The sequence below is a fragment of the Monodelphis domestica genome, chromosome 3, assembly GCF_027887165.1.
Source record: "Monodelphis domestica isolate mMonDom1 chromosome 3, mMonDom1.pri, whole genome shotgun sequence".
Lineage (NCBI taxonomy): Eukaryota > Metazoa > Chordata > Mammalia > Didelphimorphia > Didelphidae > Monodelphis > Monodelphis domestica.
In genome coordinates this window covers 98,948,504-98,974,041 of record NC_077229.1, presented here as the reverse complement: position 1 = coordinate 98,974,041, position 25,538 = coordinate 98,948,504, and the positions used below count along the sequence as shown (strand labels likewise).

Sequence of the window (25,538 nt, the reverse complement as noted above, 5' to 3'; positions counted from 1 at the left end):
ATTTGAACTCAGGACCTTCCATCTCTGGGCCTGACTCTGAATCCACTGAGCCACCTAGGTGCCCCCCTACTTTTTCCCTTTTTTCAGCACTGCCTACATCCCAGTTTCCTGCCCTATCCCTTGAGGAAAACTCTAGAGATAAGACTGTGATAACCCAATCACTATCATCCAAGATCAAGGTGAGCTATCCTTTCTGAAAATCTATCTCTGCTATGGTCCCAGGATGGCCTCAAATCTGTCTTGTGAATTTCAAAACTACTCAACCCTGTTCAAACCATTCTTTAGAGGATGGGATTTGGCTATTTCCTGATCAATAACAATAGAGATATTTGGAATGACAGAATCAGGTCTTGGAAACTACAATCTCCACCCTACTCAGGGTAACAGGATTAAGGAAGGGCTGCAGCAAAGCTCAAGATTTAATTATTTGAGAATATGGCCTTCAACAGACATGTGCAAAGGGGACAGCTCTCTGGGTGGTCCTGGGTGAAGCTAGAGCCACCATTGGCACAGCTGTGTGAGACACAGGAAGTGAGGTAGAGGACAGCTGAGGAGTTCTGGGGACTTCCTGTGTGAAGGAGAAGAGGTTGTTGGAGCCTGGTGCTTGGAGTGGAGGCCCTCAGACTGTTTCTCCATTTTGGTCACGTGAGTGATAGGGATTGATCTCTTTTCTTTGCCTTGGCTATCCAAGGCCTTGGGCCTTTGGCCCAGCCTAAGCAGAGTGAGTATTTAAGCCCTATTCCCTTCTCTCCCCTTTCTCTCTCTCTCTCTCTAATACCTTTCTTCCTACTGTTTGTAATTAAAAACTCCATAAAAGGTTGACTGCTGACTTGAGTTTTCATTTAGGAATTACATAGCTGAATTCCTTGGCGACCTTAAATTAATATATATCAGTCTTTTAACGTGATTTCCATATCACAGTCTGTTAGTCAATAACTTACCTATGTAGTAGTTTTCCCTTCTCCTGATCAAGAGACCTAAATTATAATTCCTGTCTCAGAAACCTGAACACTAATGTTCCCTCCTCAACTCTAGAATCTTAGGATAATCATAGGGATAAAGAATTTAATGTAGGTTGTGACCTGATTAACTGACTATGAACTGTTCCTCCTCCCTTCTACTACCTTCTATATTCACCAACACATAAGTGTTTGTGTACAAGGGACCATGTGACCTTCCTTTTTTCATTATTATTATTTTTCTTAACCCTTTACCTTTCATCTTGGAATCAATACTAAGTATTGGTTCCAAGGCAGAAGAAGTAAGGGCTAGGCAATGGGGGTCAAGTGACTTGCCCAGGGTCACACAGCCAGGAAGTATCTGAGACCAGATTTGAACCCAGGACCTCCCATCTCTAGCCCTGACTCTCAGTCCACTGAACCACCTAGCTGCCTCCCTTCCCTTTGAATTACTGGGCAGAAAAGGAGTTTTCTATAGTGTACATTGTTGAACTCTATTTAAGCTTCCCAGGGTTCTAGGAGTTACTTTACTAACAACTCTATCTCCTGAACCTGCACTGGTATACTTCTCACAAAGAAATTAGCTAGTTCACTCTGTTAATTATTGTTGGGGCCTTTTTGAGGGTGTTTGTATCTTCACTCTGAAGGATTCATGTTTCTCTGCTTTGGCACATGTCTTTGGGAGTTGTACAACTGGGATTCTCCTGAAGAGACTGCTAGAATCAGTGTGGGGGAGTGTGGAGACAGGTCAAGACCTCCCCTCTAGCCTCCAGCTCCAGGCTTCTGGGGGAAAGAATCAGGATAGTTTTGCTGCAGAACTCCAATGTGTTGTGGGACACTGTTAGTACATGTAGTCATCTCATGATATAGAGTATTCTTATGACTTTTCTGTAAAACATGTTTCAGTGGCTCTATGACTTTATTAAAGCTGACACTTTTTCCTCTGATGCAGATTGCATACATCCATGCCTCCTCCTCCTGTGCAATTCTTGCCAATGCTTTTTCATAAATCTCTGGCATCATGGGAAGAGAGAGTATTGAGGAGGAGTAGCCAGAATTGTTCAAAGTTACAGAGAAGTCTAGAAAGATGAAGACTGAAAAAAGACCATTTAATTTGTTTATTTTCATTATCAACCTTTAGGAGAGGTTTCAGTAGGGGCAAAAGCCAGATTGAAAGAAGCAAGTGAGTTATAAGTATTGATTACTTAGAGGCAGCAAGTATACGCATCTTATTTTAGAATCCTCAGAAGGATGGCTGCTACAACCACGCCTAGTGTTCTAGGAATAATTTTCCTAATACGCTATCTCTTGAGCCCACACTGTAGTATTTCTCATGAAAATAATCAGCTAACTCACTCTGTTAACTCTTAACAAAAGCATTTAATCGAAAGTCAGTTAGAACAATAATTAAACAGTGTTATATCCATAAACCTGAATACACTCCTCTACCAACTCATCATTTGTGGACACACAAATTCTTATAAATTTGACTTCAGTCTCTATATATTTGAGAAATGAGACCTTTATCAGGGAAATCTGCTGTAAAATTTTTTCCCAATTTGTTGTTTCCCTTCTAATCTTGGTGACATTGGTTTTGTTTGTACAAAACCTTTTAAACTTAACATAATCAGAGCCTATTCATTTTACTTACTATAATGTTTTCTACCTCTTGTTTGGTCATAATTTCTTCAATAGACATTTCTTTAATGCACCCACAGTGTGCAAGCATTGCTTATTACTAAGTATTTAAGTTTTAGAAAGGGGGAATAAGTTACTTTATTGAAAAAACAGGTTGAAGGGACTGGGGATGGTTACAGAGTTAGGATTTATAAGAGTTACCATCAAGTATGTGTGGTGCTAGAGGAGAGATTACACTGGGGATTTGCCCAAGGGGTTACTACTCTGGGACCAATACACAGATATCACAGAAACCTGATTTCTGTTCACTATAAAGAACTATGCAATAATGGAATGGACTGTTGGATTGAGATGTTACTGAAAGTACTCAGGTAGCTGCTGTTTGACATTCCCCTCTCTCAATATTGTAGAGTACAATTACAACATTGGGTAGGGAGCTGGACTAGACTGCAACTAGATTTTCTTCTAACTTTAAGATTCTATGATTCTACATTCTTTGGACATCTCCTTAAGACCCCAGCACTACATTAGATATAATCTGAACATCTGTTTATACTCATCTTAATCAGTTTCAAGAATAGCCTTCTTCAAAAACCACTTTCAATTGTCATTTTTCTTTTCAAATACCAAAGAGGCTTGATAAGGCCTCTTTACATTACAGTAATATCTTTACTAGACTAGTAGTGCTCATAATTGTGTCTGATATTGTGGTACAAATGCAGATGAATAAGACAGTTTTTTCTTTTTTCTTTCCTCCCTTCCTTCCTTCCTTCCTTCCTTCCTTCCTTCCTTCCTTCCTTCCTTCCTTCCTTCCTTCCTTCCTTCCTTCCTTCCTTCCTTCCTTCCTTTCTTTTTCTCTTTACTTTCTCTTTGCTCTCTCTGCCCAATAAAGGCCATCATAAGGGTTGCACAGCTAAGAAGTATCTGGGGCCAAATTTGAACCCAAGACCTCCTATCTCCAGACCTGGCTGGCTATCCATTGAGCCACCTCACTGACCCAACCCAGTTTATTTTTGCTTTTGGCACTAAGAATTACAGGGAGATTTGTGTTGACCTTTTAACAGTTATTTGTCTTGGACCCTATGGAATCATTTTGGAAGGGAAAAAACTGAACTCCTAACCAGGAGGAGACCCAACCCTCTATAGTCACAATATAAAGGACCAACAAAGCAGATAACTCTTGTGTGTGAACTGGAAGGGGGAGCAAGGCTCCTGTAAATAGTTCAGTATCCTGGAATGTCAGAGGGGAAAGGGAACAGAAATCATGGACTCCAGCTTTCACAGATACATTGCTCATACCTTAAAGATTTGTTAAGATGGTTCTTCCACTTAAAGGAACATGTAAGGACAATGTCTGCCATTTGCCTCTACATCCTATTGAAACAGAAGTACTTGAGGTGTGGGAATATAGAACCAATTCTATTTCTTTGAGATTTATAAGAATATCACTACAACCAAACTATATATCACATTTCTCTGGATTTCAAATAAATACCAAACAAACTGAATTTCTAGTCTTCTATTATAAGGATGACCTAAATTGATACAAATTCTATAAGACACCAAAATGGCTTTCCAAACATGTCCAACAGTATATCTTGATAGTCAAAGAAACCATTTTCCTTTATGTGAGTCATATTCTTAAGAATCAGGGCAGAGGGAGCAGGTGTGTGTTTATGCACTTATATAGTGGCAAGGAGGCTTTGGAAGAGAAGATGGAGTGAAGTTATACATAACTGGGGTTTCAGGACAGAATTCCTCTAGGGCCTGGCCTTTGGTATGGGTAGTGAAGCTGAGTAGTGGTGGGACTCTGAGCAGATGTGAAAACATAGTATGGTGTAAGTAAGAGGCAGGAAGAGGTGCAAAGATGTTCATGTGTAGGGCCTTGAGCAATCTGTGGGCATAAATCTCTCATTATTTATGAACATTCAGATGTGGATTTCTGTAGGGTTCAGTTAGTCTGCTATGGGGAACCTTGATTTTGTAAATATGGGAGAATAATAATAGACACTGAGAGGAGAAAAGCATTCCCAACTTGCTCATCTTGTTAAGTGTGATATCAAGTGTTCTCTAGTTGGAAAAATGGATAGAAAGGGCAAACTGGGGTCAGGAAGACCTGAGTTTGTATAATAGCCTCAGATACTTATTAGGTATGTGAGCCTGGACAAGTCACTTAAGTGCTGTCTGCTTCTGTTTCCTCATTTGCAAAATAGCGTTAATAATAGCACCAACTTCACAGGGTTGCTATGAAGATCCAATAATATACGGATAATATATGTAAGATAATGTATGTAAAGCATTTTGCGTACCTTAAAGAAGAGAGCAGAAATTGAAATCAATAAAATTGCAAATGAGTAAGGTGAAATCACAGCAAAATCAGAAAAAATGAAAAGAATAATCAAAACATATTATGTCCAGTGCTAACAAAACTGAGAATACAAAAGAAATAAAAGAATATATTAAAAATATAAAATCCCCAAGCTCTCAGAAGTTCAGATAGAGATCTTAAATAACTGAATCTCAGAAAAGGAAATAGGTCTAGTTGTAAGGAAACTACCAAAATTTAAACAATAATAACCAAAAAAAACCCTGGCCCTAATGGATTCATAACAGAATTATATCAAATTTTTAAAGAAGTTAGTACTTATACTTCACAAATTACTCTCTAAAACTGAGAATGAAAACACTATATCTGAATCCTCTTATGAGAAATACTGAAGGAATCAGAGAATGACGTATCCTGAGGATTATGAAAATATGGTCAAAGTTGATCCCAATAAACAATGGTTGCGGGACAGTGAAAGCAAGATATGGTTGCAAAAGCAATTTTCTTGTTATGGCTTTATTTAATAATTCACAAGATTGATTTTAACTGGACCCTTCAATCAAAGAATTGATTTGGGACTGAAGTATCAAGGCAGGAAACTAAGTTTATTTTAACTTTCTACAAAGAGGCACATCCTCTCAGCCAACATCTGAGCAAGCAGATTGCTTTCCCAGAGTCACGTAGGTAGCAATTATCGCTCATATGTGATAACAGGAAAGGGTTCCTATAGATAAGCTTTATTACTAAGAAGATTAATAAATTAGGTACAAATTCATAAACTGCAGGAAACAGATTTGCATACTGTATGTCATCTTAGAATCAGCAAATGTAGACATGAATGGAAATCCTTTCCCAAGAATCTTGAATTATCCTGGTGAAAACAGATGTATTTACTTTCATCTATTGTATTGTGAATTGCTCGACTCATTATCAAGAGTAAAAGACTCAAGAAAACACACATACAACAAGGTAAGATAGAAGGTGCTGGAAGCCACTTCTCCTTCCTTCCAAAGCCACTGTGGCTCTTGCTTTCTCCCTGCTCTATGTTTTTCATGTCAGTGGTTCCCTTCACAGATTAACAAACCCACATCCGTTTGTGTTGTGCTGGATACAACAAATACAGGCCTAACCTAAATCAGGGAAAGACAGAAAACAGAAAGAAAACTATAAGCCAATATCATTAATGAACATTGACTCACTTTTTTTTTAATCCTAACAGACTACAGTGATTTATCCAAGAAATAATTCATTATGACCAAATGACACTTATGCTAGAAATGCAAGGATGGCTCAACATTAAGAAAACAACATAGTCATATTAAAAACCCAAATCCCCAAAACCACATTATCATTTTAATAAATGCAGAAAAAGCCTTTGACAAAGTACAGAACTCTTGTATGCTAAAATCTCTACAATATTTTTAAACAACCTTTTTTAATATCATAAAAAGCTTTTATCTAAAACAAAAGGGAAGTATCCTATTTAATGGAGATACTCTAGAACCTTTTTTGATAAATATAAAAATGAATCAAGGATGCCCATTTGATGTAGCTAGCAACAGCAATAAGACAAGAGAAAGAAATGAAAGGAATAAAACAAATCAAGAGGAGGTAAAACTATTCTTATTTGCTGATGGTACAATGGTTTCCTTGGAAAAATCTTTTAAAAATCAGCAAAAATACCAAGTGAGACAATAGCATAAGCAAAGATGCATGCTACAAAATAAATCAAAAACATAAGAAATAACATGAAATCTCATTATATGAGATGTGGCTGAAGGAAGAGATAGTGGCAGAAGGTTTCTTGAGTGATATGAGATGAAAAGGAAGAGAAAAGAGGGAACTAATGACAAATGGTCTAAATTGTTTTCTGTAAAATGAGGCAAGGTTCTTCGCTAAAAGGGTAGGGGGAGGAGGACTATGAGGTTCTTAAGGATGAAAAAATTTGGAAAACTCACAGTGGAGAGTGGAAAATGAGTTGATGAGGGAAGTGCAAAAGGATTTCTTAGCAATAACAAGGGCACTGAAACAGGATTTTTAGTCACTATTTGTGTACCCCCCCCCATATATAAAGCAAGGAGTTGCAGTAAATTTTTAACTGATTTGGGGAGGGGGTGAATGGACTTGCAACATGTTTTTAAGTTAAATATGCAGTTTTAACATTTCCCCCATCATTTTCTGAAGCCAGTAAACCACTCCCAGATTTGTAGAATTTGCCGATTTCTGAGGTGTAAATGCTCACATTGAAAATTTAAGAATTGGCTCCCAAGCTGGTTTAGACTGGCTCTAACATATTTTAAGTGACACACACCTTTTTGCAAGCCAGGCTGTTCCTTTTCCCTTTTGACAATAACTTTACTTCTAGCCATTCCCTCTACCTCTCCACTCTGGAAATGACTTTCTCCTCAAAACAAACTCAGGAAGATGGTAGAGAATCTATCTCAGTACCAGTCCAGTTAGTTGCAGTAGCCACTGCTGCTGACTTATTGCTTAGAGGAATGCTTGTGTTAATATTCTCTGTGCAACTAAGGAAATTGTAAAGATTAATCAATATTTGCATTTCTCAAATTATCACTAATTTGGGGCACTTTTTCATACAACTATAGGTAGTCTGAGTTTCTTCTCTTGAAAACCACCTGTTCATATCCAGAGACCTAAAACCCACCTCATACCAGAAAAATGATAGACTAATATACAGAATAGAAATGCATTTTGGGGTGTGACATGGGAATTTGTTTTACTTGACTTATGTGATACAGGGGTTCTCCCCTTCCCCCCCCCAATGGATAGGGAGAAGTGGAAAGGAGAAAAAAGAATGCTTGATAATGGAAAAAAATATAATAATTTAAAATGAGTCAATAACTCTCTACTACAGTTGAGTCTCCAGCCAAAAAAATGAAGCAATGGAATAGGGAGGTATGGTTATACAGGTTTTCATATTAAAAATGGACATTTTATGTGCTGCAAACTCCATGTGACATTTAAGTTAAAATAAACTGCAAAAAAAATCTGCTATATTTTTCAGTTCTATTAAGAGAGAATAAATACATTACCCTATCTTCTATTGATTCTGTGGCTCCAGGATTTGTTTTGAGGTGTTTTTGTTTTTTGTAGCTGTCTGGAAATGGATTAGGTGAGCTCTGAGCATTTCTTACTCTGCCATCTTGGCTCCCAGAAGTGGAAGGCTGAACAAATTGTGGTATATGATTGTAATGGAATACACTTGTTCCATAAGAAATGATCAACAAGATGATTAGGAAAAAACCTGGGAGGAGGGGGGCAGCTGGGTAGCTCAGTGGATTGAGAGCCAGGCCTAGAGATGGGAGGTCCTAGGTTAAAATCTGGCTTCATACACTTCCCAGCTGTGTGACCCTGGGCAAGTCACTTAATCCCCATTGCCTAGCCCTTACCACTCTTCTGCTTTGGAATCAATACACAATATTGACTTCAAGACTGAAGGGAAGTGTTTTAAAAATAAATAAACAAATTATGTAAGAAAATAAATATTGTATCTACATGTAATGGGGGGGGATTAAGCAGAGAAAGAGAGAGAATACATAGTGTCTAGGATTAATGAGGTGATAACTTTAAAAAGGAATTCTTTATTCTTTTTTTAATTTAACAGAGACCTGGAGGTCCTCTTACCATAGAGATGTATAGGGATTAACCAGCCCACAGTGATAGGAAGTAGATACCATAGAGACAGGAAGGAGGAATCATAGAGACAGGAAGTGAGGTAGAAAAAGGGTATAAAAAGGGCCAGCATCAGTAGGTGGGTCTGTCAATTGCTGGCAGTTAGGTACTGGCAGTTGCGGACAAATTGGCTACTGGGAGTGTTTTGGGTTGGTGGTTGGAGTTTAGTTGCTGGAATATAAAAGGTGAGCCTGAGCTTACTGAGAGGGCTTTTGGCTTTAGCCTTTAGAGGGTTTGGGCTGTTAGGTTTTTTCTTTCTTGAACTTTTTTTTTGGATGTGGTTGGTCTTCATTGACAGACTTAATTGGGATTGGATTAAACACTGATTGGATTGGTTTTGATTGGGGTGGATTGGGTTGGAACTTTGTGGGGGTGATTGCTATTAGTGGTAGTTAATAGGCAGTTATAGGTAGACAGACAGTTTTAGGTAGTAATTATAGGTAGTTATAGGATAACTAGTATAGACATTGGGAAATTTTCTTTCTTTACCTCTTTCCTATATTTCCCTCCTTTACTATATTCTTTTCTATCTCTATTTTAATAAAACTAAATTGTTCATTGTTAAAAGTTGCTCTTTTATTTTTGTCAAACCCCTATTCTAACCCTTACATAACCTTGCTGTCACCTTGATGGCTATCTTTGTTTTTCTTTATTTAAAAAAAATCTTTATCTTTTGTCTTAGAATCAATACTGTGTATTGGTTCCAAGGCAAAAGAGTGGTAAGAGCTAGGCATTAGGGGTTAAGTGACTTGCCCATGGTCACACAGTTAGTAAGTATCTGAGGCCACATTTGAACCCAGGACATCCCATCTCTAGGCCTGGCTCCCAATCCACTGAACCACCTAGCTGCCCCCACTCTAAAGCATTGTATCTGATTTGGGACACCATATTTTATGGAGAACATTGAAAAAAGGGAGAATGTTGAGAGGAGGGCATCCAGTCAGCCAATCAACAACTAGGATAATAAGTGATCTTGAGTTCTGTCAGAGGAAAAAAACCCTCATATGAGGATTAGATTTTAATATTAGCAGTAGCATTAATTTAATTATAAACTAATTCTAAGATAGGTAACTAATGTTAGCATAAATGATGATCTTGGTAGGCCTTTTAGGATTATTTTAGTATAAGTTTTAAAGTAAGGTAACTACTTGAATATAATTAATCATTGTAAACATAGACCTCAGTTTTAGCTATATTGCTATATCATACACCCTCCCTCAGCAGTCATGGTCTTGAACTTGTGACTGGGTTTTCATTAGCATAGAGGCTTTTGCCTTATTTAGAAGCCTGGTGATACCCCTTCACCTTTGTTTATACCCCTTACACATCATCAGGCTTTTGTCCCACTTTTAGGCCTGGCACCTCCTCCTTACCCTAGTTATCTTAGTATACATCATCCTTGACATCATCAGGCTTAGAAAGTAGGGTTCAGGCTCCTCCGTTTCCCTCTTGTCTACCAAGTGACTTTCAAGTCATCACCAAGTGATTTCTTTTGCAAATGAGAAGTATTTCCTGACTACTTCAACCAGTCCACATTTCTCTATTATTATCACTGCTTTGGATTATTTCATAAGTTTTTATATTCTTTGGGGAATAAAAGAAGTCCTCTCACAAGACTGGGGGTCTTTTGGTCTTGACCAGAAGTCCAGCTTTGTTGTAGGACTGACCCTGTTACAATAAACCTATTTTGTTATGGCTTGGAGACTTTATCATTTGCATACCTGTGGTTAAAAATTACACAACAGTTCAAACTATATGAGAACTGGTTAGCTGTTCTAGAAATGTTTAGCCTAGAGAAGAGAAAACTTGGGGAGATATGAGAGCTGTCCTCCAGTATCTAAAGGGCTGTCATGTGGACAATCAATTAGACTTGCCTGAAAGGGCAGAATAAGGAGAAAAATCACTGATTTTCAGAGTTGGAAGAAATTTCAGTAGTCACCTAGTCCAACATGAAAGGGATTCACTCTATGACAATAACTCAACATCTGGCCTCTGCTTGAAGACTTCAAGGAGGGGAAACCCAGCAACTCTAAGGCAGCCTATTCTACTTTGGGATAGTTTTGTTAGGAAGTTTTCCTAACCTCAAGCCTAAAATTGCCTCTTTGACTTGTTTTCTTTGGCTCTAGAGGGCAGAACCAGAAGCAATGGGTAGAAGAAATTGCAATGTCTTTCTCCACATGACAGCCCTTCGTATACGTGAATATAGATATCAGATCTCTCCAGTCTCTGTTTCTCCAGCTTAAACATTCCCAGAATTTTCCAGCAATCCTCATGTGATATAGACTCAGGGGACATCACTGTCCTGATCACTCTCCTCTGGCCATTCTCCTCCTATCAATGACTTTCTAACACTATGATGCTTAGAAGTGAACACAGTACATACTCAGGAGGAGGTCTGACAAAGCTGTATCCAGGATGATTCTTACTTCCCTCCTGCTAGGAACTATGCCTCTCTAAATGCAGCCCAAGATTTCATTGGGTCAATCAGGTGGAGGAGGAGGAAAGGGTGGGAGAAGAGGAGGAATGGAGAAGAAGGAGGGAGATGGGTTCCCTGTCAGCCCTACCAGCTTTTATACTAAGATGGTCCAGAGAATCAAAAGGAGACTTGAGACTGAACTACAGAGATGGTGAAGCCTCCTTGCAGCCTAGAGAGATGCCTGGAGAGTCCTCGGGCTCTGATTGGGCAGCTCCTTAGCCATGGGTGGGAGTAAGAGGAGAACTTCCTGTTTGAATGGTAGGGTTCCTTGGAACAAGTTCTGGTCCAATGATTCCAGCTGTTTGCTGTCTCCCTTTCACCTAGTCAGCCCCCAGCTGTCCCAGGCGTGCAGGGTGAGTCTGGGTCCAAGGTAGGGGTAGGGACTGGGGCGCCTTCCCCTTTCCTCTCCACCCGAGGTTCCCTTCTTTTCTTCTCTGGCTTGGAGCATCCTTCAAGATTCAGACAGGACACACGCAGGAGACAGAGAGACAGAGGACAACCACAGCCTCTGGTGTCACAGGTTGGTGGGAGGGTGCAGAGGGAGTGAGGACAGCCCCAAATGATATGGGACAGGCAGAGGGGACAGGGCATAATCCTAGGTGATACTGGACAGGTCGAGGGGACATATAGGGCACAGCCCCAAGTGACACAGGGCAGACAGAAGTGACAGAGAAAGGCTTGGGTCATATCTTCCTGTGGTCTCAAGCACAGTGTAGTTGTAGAGATAAGCGATAATCACAAGCAAAGAGTGACTTCACTCAAATGGTGTAGAAAATAATGAGATTCTGAGAGGAGCTGCCAGTGTAAGGGAGGTGGGGGGGTGGGGAAAAGATGATTGTTTGGAAGGAGGAAGGATTTTCTATGTGGAATTTCTTAGTCAGGGATTCTGGCTTCCTCTGTTGGAATGGCCTCTTCTGTTTAGCTGACAAGGTTCACAGTCTTTTGCTCTTCACAGTTGGTGGCACTCTTGAACCATTCATGCCAATAGTTTGTGGGGCACACCATCTATCATGAGAGCCATCAGTCCTAAAAGTGTATTACCATTTTGCCACATAAATAACCCCTGTTCTCTGTTCTGTGGCAGCAATAAAGCAAGGTAAAGTAGAAGCAGAGGTTCTGGTTCCTCCCTGAAGCCTTATCTATTTTTTGTTTTTTTTGTCTGGCTTGTTCTACAGTTAATGGGCAAACTCTTCTTAGTCATGACGTTTGTTCTGCTCTTGGCTTCCTTTGACCATAACTAGTTATCTTCCCAGACAATATTCTTCACAGAAACTAATAATAGTAACTCATATGTATATTGCAAAGTACAGTCCCCAAAACAATCTTGTAAAATAGATCATGTGAGCACTCTTATCCCCATTTTACATGGGAATCTGGAAATAGGGATGACAGAAATGAGACTCAGAGAAAAGTGATTTACTCACTTCCCTAAGAAATAGTGGAGATGGGTTTTGAAATCAAGTCTGCCTGGCCATGAGTCCAGTATTTTTTCTGTGGTCTCCCCAGAGCATAGCAGGTAATTAGACTCACAGTTGGGGTTAGAGGGAATTCTTCCAGTGCCCTCCAGTTGTACTTATGGCAAGGGTCAAGAAATCTCAGGATGAACAAATGAGAGAGCCTTGGGATACAGGTAGTCTTCTCAATTCCTTTCTCCCCCCTCAGCTTTGCTGGTTCCTCAAGTTCCTGCTGACTGCCCAAGATGAGCCCAGGAGACCAAGTGATGGTGGTCAACCCCCTGATACCTGGATCCCAGGTGAGATGTCCTTTCTGAGACTCTGTCAGGGCTGTGGTCCCAGTTTGAATTCAACTTGTTTCCTCAGCTTTTTGGCTCAGTGACCTCCCCATACAAATGTCAGAGCCCCAGTTCAAAGGAGACACATTATGATAAGGTGGAAAGAAGACCACACAGGAAATGAGGAGGCCTGGTCTGTGGTATTCACTGCCACTGATTAGCTACCTGACCTTGGACAAGTCTCTTCTTGGACAAGCCCACTTCTCTGGCTTTCCATTTCCTTATCTACAATTAGAGAACCATGTCAATGATCTTCCAGCTCTCATGCTATGACATCTTTCTCTGAGCTCCCTACACCCTCCAGGTCTGATAGGGTTTGTAGAAACAGACTCTGTGTTCTCGATCCTTGTTTTGGGGGGGTGAAGGGAAGGTCACTTTTCAGTCTCCTTCCCTCCTGGCCCCAAGACCAGTCCATATCCCTGGCAGTCTGCTTCCAGCTGAGCAAAGTTTCCTCTGTCTAGTCTGGAATAGTCAGAGTCCCTTAGAGATCTATGTACTACTTACTATCAATGACGGCAACAATGATGGCTTTTATGTAGCACTTTGAGGTTTGCAAAACACTTTTTGTATATCTCATTTGATATATATTATTTCATTGAGGGAGAGAGAAAGGTGTGGTTAGAACCATTACTCCTTCAAATAAGCAGAACCAGGAGAACACTGTACACAATAACTGCAATATCTGGAAGGATCAACTGTGATAGGCTTAGCTACTCTCAGCAACACAATGATCCAGGACAATTCTGAGGGACTTATGACAAGTGTGAAAGAGAATTTAAAACTCTCTTTGTTTATTTTAAGTTAATCAATCAAGAGTACTCCTCCTTTCAACCTGCCACAAGCACCTGCTCCCTGGGTAGTGCCAGGCAAATTGGGAGGCTAGGATTGGTCCCTGTGAAGTGAGAGAGAGGCAGGAAGTGACATGGAGAAGCTGCTTATAAAAAGCCAGCCCAAGGACTCCTGAGGAGGCATATTAGGAGGAATTCAGCTGAAGAGGAGGCTTTTTCTGCAATTCATTCTGCAAGACACTTTAGGAGGATACATTAGGCATTGGTGAGTCAGGCTGAAGAAGCATTCTGTGCTTCACAGATTTGGCATTGTGACTTGAACTGAAGGAAGAGGTTTACACTTGTGAGACCCTGTTGAAGAGGCTACCAGACTTCCATGTGGAAATGTGGAGATCAGAACTTTGTCAGGGAGTGAGCTGAATTTCTTTAGATAGGAGTTCTAGGGTGGTAGACTAGGAAATATTTTCTACTTCCCAAATACATTTCTCTCCTTTTACTATATTTATATTACATTAAATAATTAAGAACTACTAACAACATTTTGACTTAAGAAGTTAATTTTATATATGGCGACCACAATTCTTTGTTTAAACATTATTATTTCTGTCAAACCAAATTTTTAATGATTACATTTGGCAACCAAACCAATTTTAATTATTACATAAAAAATGCTGTCCACCTCCAGAGAAAGAACTGCTGGAGTTGGAATGCAGATGAAAGCATACGATTTTTCAGTTGTTTATTTGAGTTTATGTATTGTGGTTTTGGTTTTATAAGATTAATCACTTATAGAATTGAACAATATGGACATTTTCCCCATATGTTTTGCATGATAATACATGTATAATCCAGACTGAATTGCCTACCAGCATTGGGAGGGGGAAGGGATGGTAAGTGGAAGATAAGTTTGATCATGTAACTTCAGAAAATATATGTGGAAATTTGTCATTACATGTAATTAGTTAAAAATAACTGTATGGGGGCAGTTAGGTGGTTCAGTGGCTTGAGAATCAGGTCTAGAGATGGAAGGTTCTAGATTCAAATCTGGCCTCAGACACTTCCTAACCATGTGACCCTAGGCAAGTCACTTAATCCCCATTGCCCAGCCCTTACCACTCTTCTGCCGTAGAACCAATAAACAGTATTGATTCTAAGACAGAAAGGAAGGGTTTAAAAAAAAATAACTGTCGACTTTTAAAAAAGAACTATTAATCTTTCAGATTCTCAAAACCAGAAAGCTCTTTTCTGGAAATGGAGCTTAGGAAAGTTTAACCTAGAGCAGCATTGGTGAAATATTGGCACCCTTGCAGAGCTGGCAAGGGGAGCTGCTTCATTCCCCCTCTTCCCAGCACCTGAGCACATTTTTGCATGCCCCACCCCTCTGTCCAGGCCCCCAAAACAAGCACTTCCTTCCTCTACCCTTTGGGGTAATGCTGGGGGCTCACAGGCAGTTTGAAACTGTTGTCTGGCTAGGTGAACTTGAAAACCTTTGCCAACACTGACCTAAGGAATATAGGCACACACATACATATATACCAAGAGCCTTTATGCACACAAATTCTCACATGGTCTTTCAGGCTCAACTATACACCCTTACACATATACTTAGACCATTTACACCTTCCTTCCCCATAAACTGCTGTGCCCATCCCCTCCCATTTTCTTGAGGCAGAGCCCTGGGAATTCATCTAGGCCTGCAGCAAGCTTTCGTTGTTGTTTCAGGTGTCTGTGATATTTGATGATGTGGCTGTGTACCTCACCCAGGAGGAATGAGGTTGCCTGGGTCCTGTTCAAAGGGGTCTCTATAAGGATGTGATGCTGGAAAATTATGGAAACCTAGTCTCACTCGGTAAAGTCTCTCCCTTCCCCTGCTCACCTAGGACCTTATACCCAAGCTTCTCAACTTTCTTCCTTGTGAATAGTCATGGAATATGAAGGGTTTATTTGGGTTTGGCTCAGAATTTAAGGATCAGATATTCCTAATCTCATCCAGGCTCAGAGACAGGGATTTTGAGTCTGAATCTTCCCTCTTCTTGATGCCTGAGACCTAGGACTCTCCCCCAGGATTCAGTATAGATGTGTCCAGTTGGTGGGCGTGTTGTACCTTTATAGTGGATCAAGAACATTTGACGTAATTACTTTTCTCCAGCAAAATCACCAACTGTTCTGCCCAGGATAGTACAATTATGATACCTTTCCAAAAGGTACATAGGCTTTCTTTGAACTTTCTAGTCATGGACTCTCTAAATATTTCCTTTTTTCTTCCTGCTTCCTACAGACCCAGGGAGGTAGGACAATTTCATGTACCCAGCATAAACCACCAGATCTGGTTTCCTTCTCAGCAGGATTTCCAATATCCAAACCTGATATGATCTCCCAGCTGGAGCAAGGGGAAGAACCATGGGTTCTGAACTCTCGACAGAGGGTAGAAGAGACAGATATTTTGAGAGGCAACTGTTCAGGTGAGTAAGTGAGGGTCTTTGGCCTGTTGGTCACAGGATATCATAGTAAAAAAAATGCATTATGGGATGATTGTCTTCATTGGAGTCACTCCTTAATCATTCTGGGGTCTCTTAAGAGCCTGCTATTCTCTGTAATGGTGTCTGGATATCTTATTGAACTAAAAACTCACTGAGTCACCAGTGGCCATATTGGCCAGAGAATTGGCCAGAGCTCCTAGGCTCTCTGGCTGCCCTGGTAGAGACCTAGAATCCAGAACATGGGAGAAGATAGTACTGCTGGGCTGTTCCTTTGGCAGACTACACCTATAGTACAGGACTCTGTGCAGAGTGTCTGGAAACAGGAACTCCTTGAAGAAATGGTGAATGTTGATCTGGAGCTAGTTAAGGGGGTCCTCATAGCTGGCCACGAGTATTTGAAAGGAAAGCCGTCAGGTACAAGAGAATTAAGTGTCTCTTGTTTGGCCTCAAAGGGCATAAGTAAGAACAATGGGTGGAAGTTTTGGAGATGAAGATTTAAGCTAGAGAAATGTCACCAAAACACCTCCATCATTAACACTGTCTAGAAATAAAATGGCCTGCCTTAGTGCAGGTTACCTTTCACTAAATGACTTGAGCAAAGATTGGATAAGCTTTTGTCAGAGATGTCATCGAGGAGGTTCTCAGTCAGATTTCAGATGGCTTCCCAGGCTCCTTCTTCTGTCAGAACAGTTTTTCATGAGCAATCCTTGGCCTACCCCTTCCATTTGCAGTTTCTAGCTGTCATGAGCAAATCATCAAATTTAAAGGCAAATCTATTATCACTATGGACTTTGTTAAACTCTTTCCCTGGCCAGGAGTTCTCATTCTTGAATCTAAATGCATAGTTCAGACATCCAAATATTCTTAGACATCCTTCTTAACCAGTGTCTACTTCTCTTATTCCATTCCCTTCTTATGTTCCTTACCTTCAGACTGCAGCATCCAGGAAAACCTCTGTGCTCCTAAGGTCTACCAGTTCTTAGCTAGAACTTCACGATCAATCCCTGGTAATTTGCTTGATGTAGAAAGAACCTTAGAATTGGAGTCATAACCTGTGTTCAAATCCTGCCTCTGCTATTTACAACTTCTGGTACCCTGGGCAAGTCACCTTGACCTTTTAGAGCCAGGCAAACTAACAGGTTTCTGATGTCTCTTTCAACTCCAACTTTAGGAAATCATAGCTCTTTCTAGGTTCCTTTGGGTAGTATTATTTGTACCCACAAGAATCATCAGAAGTAGTTCTGTTTGACAGTTCTTGAGAGAAATGCCCTAGGCTACTTGCCCTGCGGAGACAGTGTACCTCCCTGTGCTTATTACAAGTTGGCATCTGGCTGACTCAATGTGCCTTCCTCTTCCTGTGACTTCTGATGAGTGTTCTCCGAACTGGAAGTACCTGGAAGTCCTCTCTGGCTCTGAGGGGCCCCTCTGTGGGAAGAACTGCAAACTATTATACAACTGACCCTTTCTCTTTGCCTTCTTCTTCTGTGACACCTTCTTCTACACTTCAGCTTCCAGACACAGATCTGAATTCTAGGTCTGTTTCTTAATTTGTTTTCTACTTGAAGCACTTTTCCAAGTAACCCTCTATTCTCTTTCAATAGCTAGAGCCTGGAGACATGGTTTTCTGAAGCAAGTATCAAATATGTGGCCCACAAGTGCTGCGCATCATTTTCACAACATTTCCTGTGCAACATGCATTAGATTAGAATGTAACTGGGAACTATTTCACAAAATTAATTAATTAAAAATTTAAAAATATAAAAACAGGATGACCAAGTGGCTTACTGGATTAAGAACGAGGCCTTGAGATGGGAGGTCCTGGGTTCAAATGTGGCCTCAGACTCTTCCTAGTTGTGTGACCCTAGGCAAGTCACTTGACTACACCTGCCTAGTCCTTACCCTTCCTTCTGCCTTGGATCTGATACTTAGTATTGATTCTAAGAGAAAAAGTTAAGTTTTTTAAAAAGTATATACATATATATATAAACATGTGTGATTTTCTAAGTTAACATGTGGCCCATTGTGACAGTTTGGGGGGTACAATTTAGTGGCCTTTTTCTGTTTGAGTTTGACACCTCTGTTTAAAGGGGTTGGCACATTATGGCCTCAGGCCAAATCTCACCTACTTCCTGTTTTCCTGTGGCTAATGGGCTCAGAATGGTTTTTACATCACCTTCTCTGGAAGGGATACCAGCTTGCCTTTGGTACACTTTTTAAGGAACTCTGAAGGAAATGTAATTGTAGCCCAATCTCTGCAGGCTACTAAAATGTATCCTTTTCCTTCTCTTCCTGCTGAAACTGAGATCCCCTTGTTACTAACTCTCGCTGTCAACTGCTTATAATTTGCTGCTTGAGGAAGTCCCTGGGATCCAGTTTTTTATCTGCTCTTATTGGTCCAAGTACTTCTGATCTGCACTTAGTATATTCCAAAATCCTTATGCAAAAAACAGTCAGCTTTACTATAACTTGCCAGTTCTGCAAAAATCCAAATATATTCAGCTAAAAAACTGTGGGAGCAGAAACACAGAAGAAAAACAACTGCTTGATTACATGGGTCGAGGGGATATGGTTGGGGATGTTGACTCTAAATGAACATCCTAATGCAAACACCAACAACATGGAAATGGGTTCTGATCAAGGACACAAGTAATACCCAGTGGAATTGCACGTCAGCTATGGGAGGGAGAGAAGGGAGAGAAGGAATATGATTCTTGTAACCAAGGAATAATGTTCTAAATTGACTAAATAAAGTTTAAAAATATATATTCAGCTAATTTTGTTTTGTCTGAACAGTCAGGTTTCTCTCTTCTCCTTATGTTTGTGTCAGGTGTTGGTTGCTCACTTCTGGCTTCTTTGCTGTGCCAGTCTTACCTTATGGGGATCCCAGAACTGAGTCTAACAAAGAGATCATCCAGCAAGCCATTGCAGGAGTCCAGGTGTGAAGTGATGAGGGCCTGCCCCAGCATAGTGGCAGTGGCAGAAGAGGGAAAGGGCACATGTGTATACACATTTGAGAATGCACCTGAAATCTCTCCCATTTCTTTGCCTGTGCTCATGCCTAGAATGAACTCCCCAATCCTCTTGTTTCCATTAAGGTCTCTCTTTTCCTCCAAGACTGAACTCTGTGCAGCCTTCTCCCAAATGAAAAGGATCTCTCCCTCTTCACCTTTTTCAGAAGACTTGCTTGAACTTACCTCCTCACTTTTCTTGTAATTTTTGCATTTATTATGTTCTCACTTTTATCATATTTATTTGTATACACTTGTTTTCTTCCACTATGTATAAGTTTTTTATAAAAGAATTCCTACCATACTTAGCTTGGTATCCCTCTCACCTCCTGCATAATGCCTCGAATATTTTCATGAGGCCCAGTAAATAGAGCATCTAGTCCTGGAGTCATAAAGACTTGAGCTGATTCCTGCCTCTGACTCTTAATAGCTGTGTGACCCTGGCCAAATCTCTTAGTCACCATATACCTCAGTTTCCTCATCTGTAAAATGAGGATAATAATAGCTCCTACTTCCCAAGGTTTGTTATAAGGATAAAATGAGATAATATTTGTAAATTTGTCAGTTTTGTAGACCTTAAAGTGCTGTATACATGCTAATTACTGTTATTATATGCTTTATAATTTTCATAAAATCCAAGATGTAAAATTTTTTTAGAGAAATTTCAGAAAAAGAAGCTTGCTAATTTCTTGAATCAAGAAAGTGAACTGTTTGGAGAAAGTGTCATAAAGAAACCTATACTACATCAGAAGATCCAGAATGAACTTTGGTTTGCAAATGATTGAACTGAAAGGGGTTGAACATATCATTGATTCTGAATGTAAACTCTTATGCCAAAAGGGACTGCCCTCTAATTGGCTTTTTGTCAATGCACCTAGCAAACATTGGTTTTTCCGTCTCTCTCTTCTATTTCCCTCTTAATTCCAATTATTGTAGTTTCCTCTTAGAAAATACAATATTGTATGTACCTTTAGCTAGAAGATCTTTAGAGGTATATGCTGGTTATGTTAAATGATTCATTGGGGAGATGTAAAAATTAAAATTATATCTCAAATAATAAAAATATATTTTAGAAGGTTTATTAAAATGATCATCAGAAATCAAGGAATAAAGAGGATACAAAATAAAAACCACATGCCCATGGCTGGTTAGCCATTTTCATAATCCCCACCTTACCACCATCACCACTGATGCTACATCATGCCAAATAGCAGGAAGAGCCTCAACACCCACTCCCTTTATCCTCTGTCTACAGGAAGTACATAATGACAGGAAGTCAGTGCACTCTCAGGATATGCAGTTCTTTTTTAGGGTAACAAATTTTCAATTATACATCCCCCCCCCCCGAAAGCTGAGGAAGACTAGTCTCTCCAGTGGGTCTTGTAAACATCACAACTTTGAAATTACAATAATTTGAGGATAAGGGGAAAAGAGAACAAAACCAATAATTGCTAGGTGCATTGACAAAAAGCCAGTTAGAGGCAGTCCCCTTTAGCATAAGAGTGTACATACAAAACAAATGCATTCAACCCCACACAGTCCAAATCACCACATCCCAAAGTTCACTCTGGATCTTCTGGTGCAGCCTATGGTCTGTGGAGGCATCTTCATAGTGCCTTCTCCAAACAGTTCACTTTCTGGATTCAAAGATGTAGCATGTTTCTTAACCTAAATTTACTCTCAAAAAAGAGTTTAAACTTTGCAATTTAAAAGTTCTATGCCTTTTCCCCATACTACTGTTTTTCATGTTCATATCCTTTGTATACTAATGATGGATAATTGAGGCTTTCAAGAGTGCAAAGATTCATTTGTCTGAGGAAATTCTAGGCTGCTAATCTATACTTTAATATCTTACTTTACATCTTAAATTTATCATTCATCCACTTAAATTCTCATTCTATGGACTCTCCTCAATCTGTGAGATCACTTTTGTTCTCTGTGACCACCATTTCTTTTTTTTCCTTGATTTTTAAAAATTTTTAAATATTTTTCCATGTTGGCCACCATTTCTACCATTACTTTGCTTATTTTGTGCCTCTCACCTCTTATTTTTCAGCTCCTTCCACCCCAAGCTCACTTCATTTTCTGGGGTTACCTTTTACTTTGAGGTTAATGAATTGTATCTCTGTACCCCTTGCTCTCTTCCCCAACTGAGACTGATCCCAGAATATCTCAATAGCATATATTCCTAGGAAATACAATTTTAATGTAGATTTTCCTATTCTTAGCCCAATAGTTTTCTTTATCCTAGAATAAAAAATAGGTGACATTTACCTTTTCATTTCAGATTGTGTAACCAGGATTCAGAACATAGAACTATCTCTAAAGAAAGAAATTTCAGAAGAAATGGAATCTCAGTGGCTGAGAGAAGAAAAACTCATAAAGGATATTTCCAAAGGACTATGTCTTGGAGAAACCTGGGAAAGTCAGGCCATATTATGGAAAAATGAAAGTCTTACCATGGAGAGATTGAAGAAATCACCTTCTAAGGAGAACAGTTTCAGGCCAATGTTAATCAATCACCCAGGAGAAAATCTCCATAGCTGAGGAAGGGCAGAAATATGACAGATGTGGAAGAAACTGGAATCTGAATTCAAACACTGTTTCATGCCAAGGATTTTCTATAAGAGAGGAACTCCATAAATGTGATGCACGTGATCAAAACTTCAAACATAATTCACATGTTAATAATATATCTAAAAAGCCATGTAAATATAATGAATCAGGAAACTTCGTTCATTGGAGTTCAGCCCTTAAAGTACATCAGAAAATTCATTTTGGAGGAAAACCTCATGAATGTAATGAATGTGGGAAAGCCTTCAAAGGGAATACAGACCTTGTTAGACATCAGAGGTATAACACTGTTGAGAAGCCCTATGAGTGTAGTGAATGTGAGAAAGCTTTCATTCAGATCTCTAACCTTATACAGCATCAGAGAATTTATACTGGAGAGAAACCCTACAAATGTAGTCAATGTGGGAAAGCTTTCATTCAGAGTTCTAACCTGATTCAACATTGCAGAAAATGCCATGGAGAAAAACCCTATGAATGTACTTGTGAATTTTAAAATCTCCATCTTGGTCTAGCACCCAAAATTGTGCACACCCACACTACATGGGCATGTGCTAGTCAATGACAAATCAGAAATAACTAACTGGCCACCTGGGCTGTCCTAAGCCAAGCTTGAGCCATCATTGGCACTTGTGAGGCACAGGAAGTGACGGAGAGAGCAGCCTCGGGAATTCGCTCACTTCCTGTGGACAGGGCAAGACGGCGGTTCATGTTAGAAGCTTGAACAGGGAGGAGGCCCACAGACAGCTTCCCTTCAGATCGGTCACATGAGTCAAGGACTGATTCCTTCCACCTTGGCCCTTTGGGCCTAAACTCCCTCTGCCTTGGTAAGAGGTTGAGTAACCCCTTTCCCTTTTCTCCTCTCTCCTTCTCTCCCTCACCTTTTCCCTACTCCCATTGTGATTAAACCTCCATAAACTCCATTCTGACTTGAGTGTTTCATTTTAGGAATTTCATAAGTAAATTCCTTGGTGGCCATAGTTCAATATTATAACAATCTTAAAAGGTGAAATTTTCACTACAACATATTGAATGTGGGAAAGCCTTCAGTGAATGCTCAATTCTTATTGAACATCATAGAATTCATACTGGAGAAAAACCCTATGTATGCAATGAATGTGGGAGAGCCTTTGTCCAGAGCTCAAACCTTAGTCAACATCAGAGAATTCATACTGGAGAAAAACCCTATGTATGTAGCCAATGTGGAAAAGCCTTCAGGCAAAGCACTAATCTTATTCAACATCAGAGAACACATAATAAAGAGAAACCCTATGAATGTAGTGAATGTGGGAAAGCTTTCAGACAAAGTTCACATCTTGGTCAACATCAGAAAACACATAACTTTCAACACCAGATAATACATAATAGGAGAAACCTTATAAATGTAATGAATGTGGAAGAGCCTTCAGTCAAAATGCACACCTCATTCAACACCAGAGAATTTACACTGGAGAGAAACCCTATGAATGCAGGGAATGTGGCAAAGTCTTCAGTGCACAATCCACACTTATTCAACATCATAGAATTCACACTGGAGAGAAACCTTATGAATATAATGAATGTGGGAAAGCCTTCAGGCAGAGAACACAACTTACTGAACATCAGCGAATTCATACTGGGGAAAAACCATATGAATGTAGTGAATGTGGAAAAGCTTTTAGTCATAGCTCTAATCTTATTCACCATCAGAGAATCCACACAAAAGCATAGTTTTATGGGTGGGATCTTTCAAAAATTATTCTTAAAAATTATTCTATCCACATCGTGCCTCCATACACTGTTGTAACTCAGAAGCTAGCCTAGGACCCCAGTTTAATTTTTGAGTTTGTGTATAGATGAGTGAGGATAATATATTCAATTATTGCTAATTTTTTGCTGTATTATGTATGACTAGAGAAAGAGAAAGGAGCAACTAAGGCAAGAGGGCTTCTATTGCACTGATCCTCATAATTTAGTACATCTCTTTTCCCCCTTACCTATGCTCTACCACAGTCAATATTCACTTGGAAATATGGACCAGGAATTGGGGCAAGTTCCTGTATCCTGGGGATGAAGGATAATGTCATCTGAGAAGTGGCTTCTTTTTTCCTTTTCTGTTTTCCTCAGAGGACCCAAAGATCTAAGTGGTCTATAGGGGAACAGGTAGAAGCCCAGGGAAGGAGAAGAACAGGAGTATATGGAGTGATTATCAATCAGTCTTAGAACTGAATTAGTCATCTTCCCTTGTGGTTTTCTTTCTTAGCTTCCTCATATAAATTACACCAACATTCTCCCGGTTACTTGAATTCAAAACCTCAGGGTCATTTTTACTGTTTTCCTCTTTTTCATGACTTAGTCAATGGCATTTATTGAGCCCCTACAAAGCACCATATGAGGCATCTCAAGGGAAAGAAAGACATATGTCCCTGCCATCAAGGATCTCAGACACATAGATGTACAGATTCTATGAGGGGTACAGGGCAAGTGCCTGACCATATCTTTATCAATGCTTTCAAACCCAGGGCAGCACACTGGTGTGTTGGTCTGAAAAATATTAAGGGAAATTAAGTAGTACATAGTTGTATCAGGATTTAGAATAAGAAAGAATGTTGGGGGGGGGGCAGCTGGGTGGCTTAGTGGATTGAGAACCAGACCTAGAGACAGGAAGTCCAGGGCACCTCAGAAGCATCCTGATTCTAGGGAGAGAGGGTCATCAGGAGGCCTTAACTATTTTGGGAATGGACTGGCCCCAAGGAGAGGAGTCAACAAGGTCATCATTAAGAAGAGACACTAACTAGCCTTCTTGGAGGTGTCCTAGTCCTGGGGAGAGGGGTCAGGAATTAAAGATCAGTACTAAGGGAGCATCTAGGTGGCTCAGTGGATTGAGAGCCAGGCCCAGAGAGGTCCAGGGCACTTCAGAAGCATCCTGATTCTAGGAAGAGAGGGTCATCAGGAGGCCTTAACTATTTTGGGAATGGACTGGCCCCAGGGAGAGGAGTCAACAAGGTCATCTGCTGGAGGCCATCATACCCCCAACTGGCTGACAAGGTCACAGTCTGAGGAAAGGAGGTCTGCAAAGCAGATGCCAGAATGAGGGCCCCCTGCTGATACCCTCTGTGACTTATCTCCCCAAATTTTCCACACTAATGGACTTGTTATGATTATTATTCTCCCCAATACAGGAGAAATAATGAGAACAAATACTTATAGGATTAATAAATATATATACCCTACTTTAAGCCCCCTAGGTTATTACACCAAAAGATTGCAATTACAGAATTAAAGCCCAAAGATGACCCCTCCTTTCTCAAGCACAAGACACTCCAAGGCCCTATAATAAATGCCAGCCAAAAGCTTGAGTACTATAATAAATCTTTTCCTACAGTTACCACACTCCAATGAATTTGTTGAAACAGAAGCCAAGCAGCATTGCTAGGTACTTCAAAGTAACACAAGAAAAACAAAACTTGTAAATTGAGGATAACCCCAAAGCTGGTCTGCTTTAAGTCCTCACACATAGATATGAAGGTTTTTTGTTGTGCATCTCCAAAGCAATTATGATTGATAATTAAAGCTGACCAAAAGCACAATGATCCTCTCAGCAGCTCAAGAAGTACTAACCCACAAATGGCTCTATTCATATTAATCAAATCTATCACAGAGAGTTGTAGAAACCTAATAAATGATCACAGAATTCTTTATTGTAGTAACATCACAAGCCTGTTGTTTAGGTGATTTGATAATATCCAATCAAATTGTAGACTGCCACATACATAGAAGACTGATTGACTGCATAACAGTTATCTATAGCTAGGTTCTACCCTACAT

The 25,538-nt window shown here is 39.9% G+C and overlaps 2 protein-coding genes across 2 annotated transcripts; both read left to right on the top strand.

Moving 5' to 3' along the window:
- The first annotated feature begins 5,327 nt into the window (after positions 1–5,327).
- LOC130458072 (zinc finger protein 82 homolog) lies at positions 5,328–22,654 on the top strand. Its single transcript, XM_056821003.1, has 4 exons — positions 5,328–5,410; positions 15,469–15,521; positions 16,018–16,134; positions 21,448–22,654. The coding sequence occupies exons 1-4, from the start codon at positions 5,328–5,330 to the stop codon at positions 21,705–21,707; spliced, it is 513 nt and encodes a 170-aa protein (XP_056676981.1). The 3' UTR covers positions 21,708–22,654.
- LOC107652050 (zinc finger protein 135-like) lies at positions 21,953–23,441 on the top strand. Its single transcript, XM_056821002.1, is given in 3 exon segments — positions 21,953–22,013; positions 22,775–23,097; positions 23,100–23,441. Coding segments are annotated over 3 exon segments (726 nt in total).
- The last annotated feature ends 2,097 nt before the right edge of the window (positions 23,442–25,538 follow it).

What these genes read in the sequence shown, in the direction of transcription:
- LOC130458072 (XM_056821003.1), top strand. Translation starts at nt 5,328, where the DNA reads ATGACGTATCCTGAGGATTATGAAAATATGGTCAAAGTTGATCCCAAT. An exon ending in TGGAAACCTAGTCTCACTCG is followed by an intron (nt 15,522 to 16,017) that starts GTAAAGTCTCTC and finishes CCTTCTCAGCAG; the next exon opens with GATTTCCAATATCCAAACCT. An exon ending in TTTGAGAGGCAACTGTTCAG is followed by an intron (nt 16,135 to 21,447) that starts GTGAGTAAGTGA and finishes TTTTCATTTCAG; the next exon opens with ATTGTGTAACCAGGATTCAG.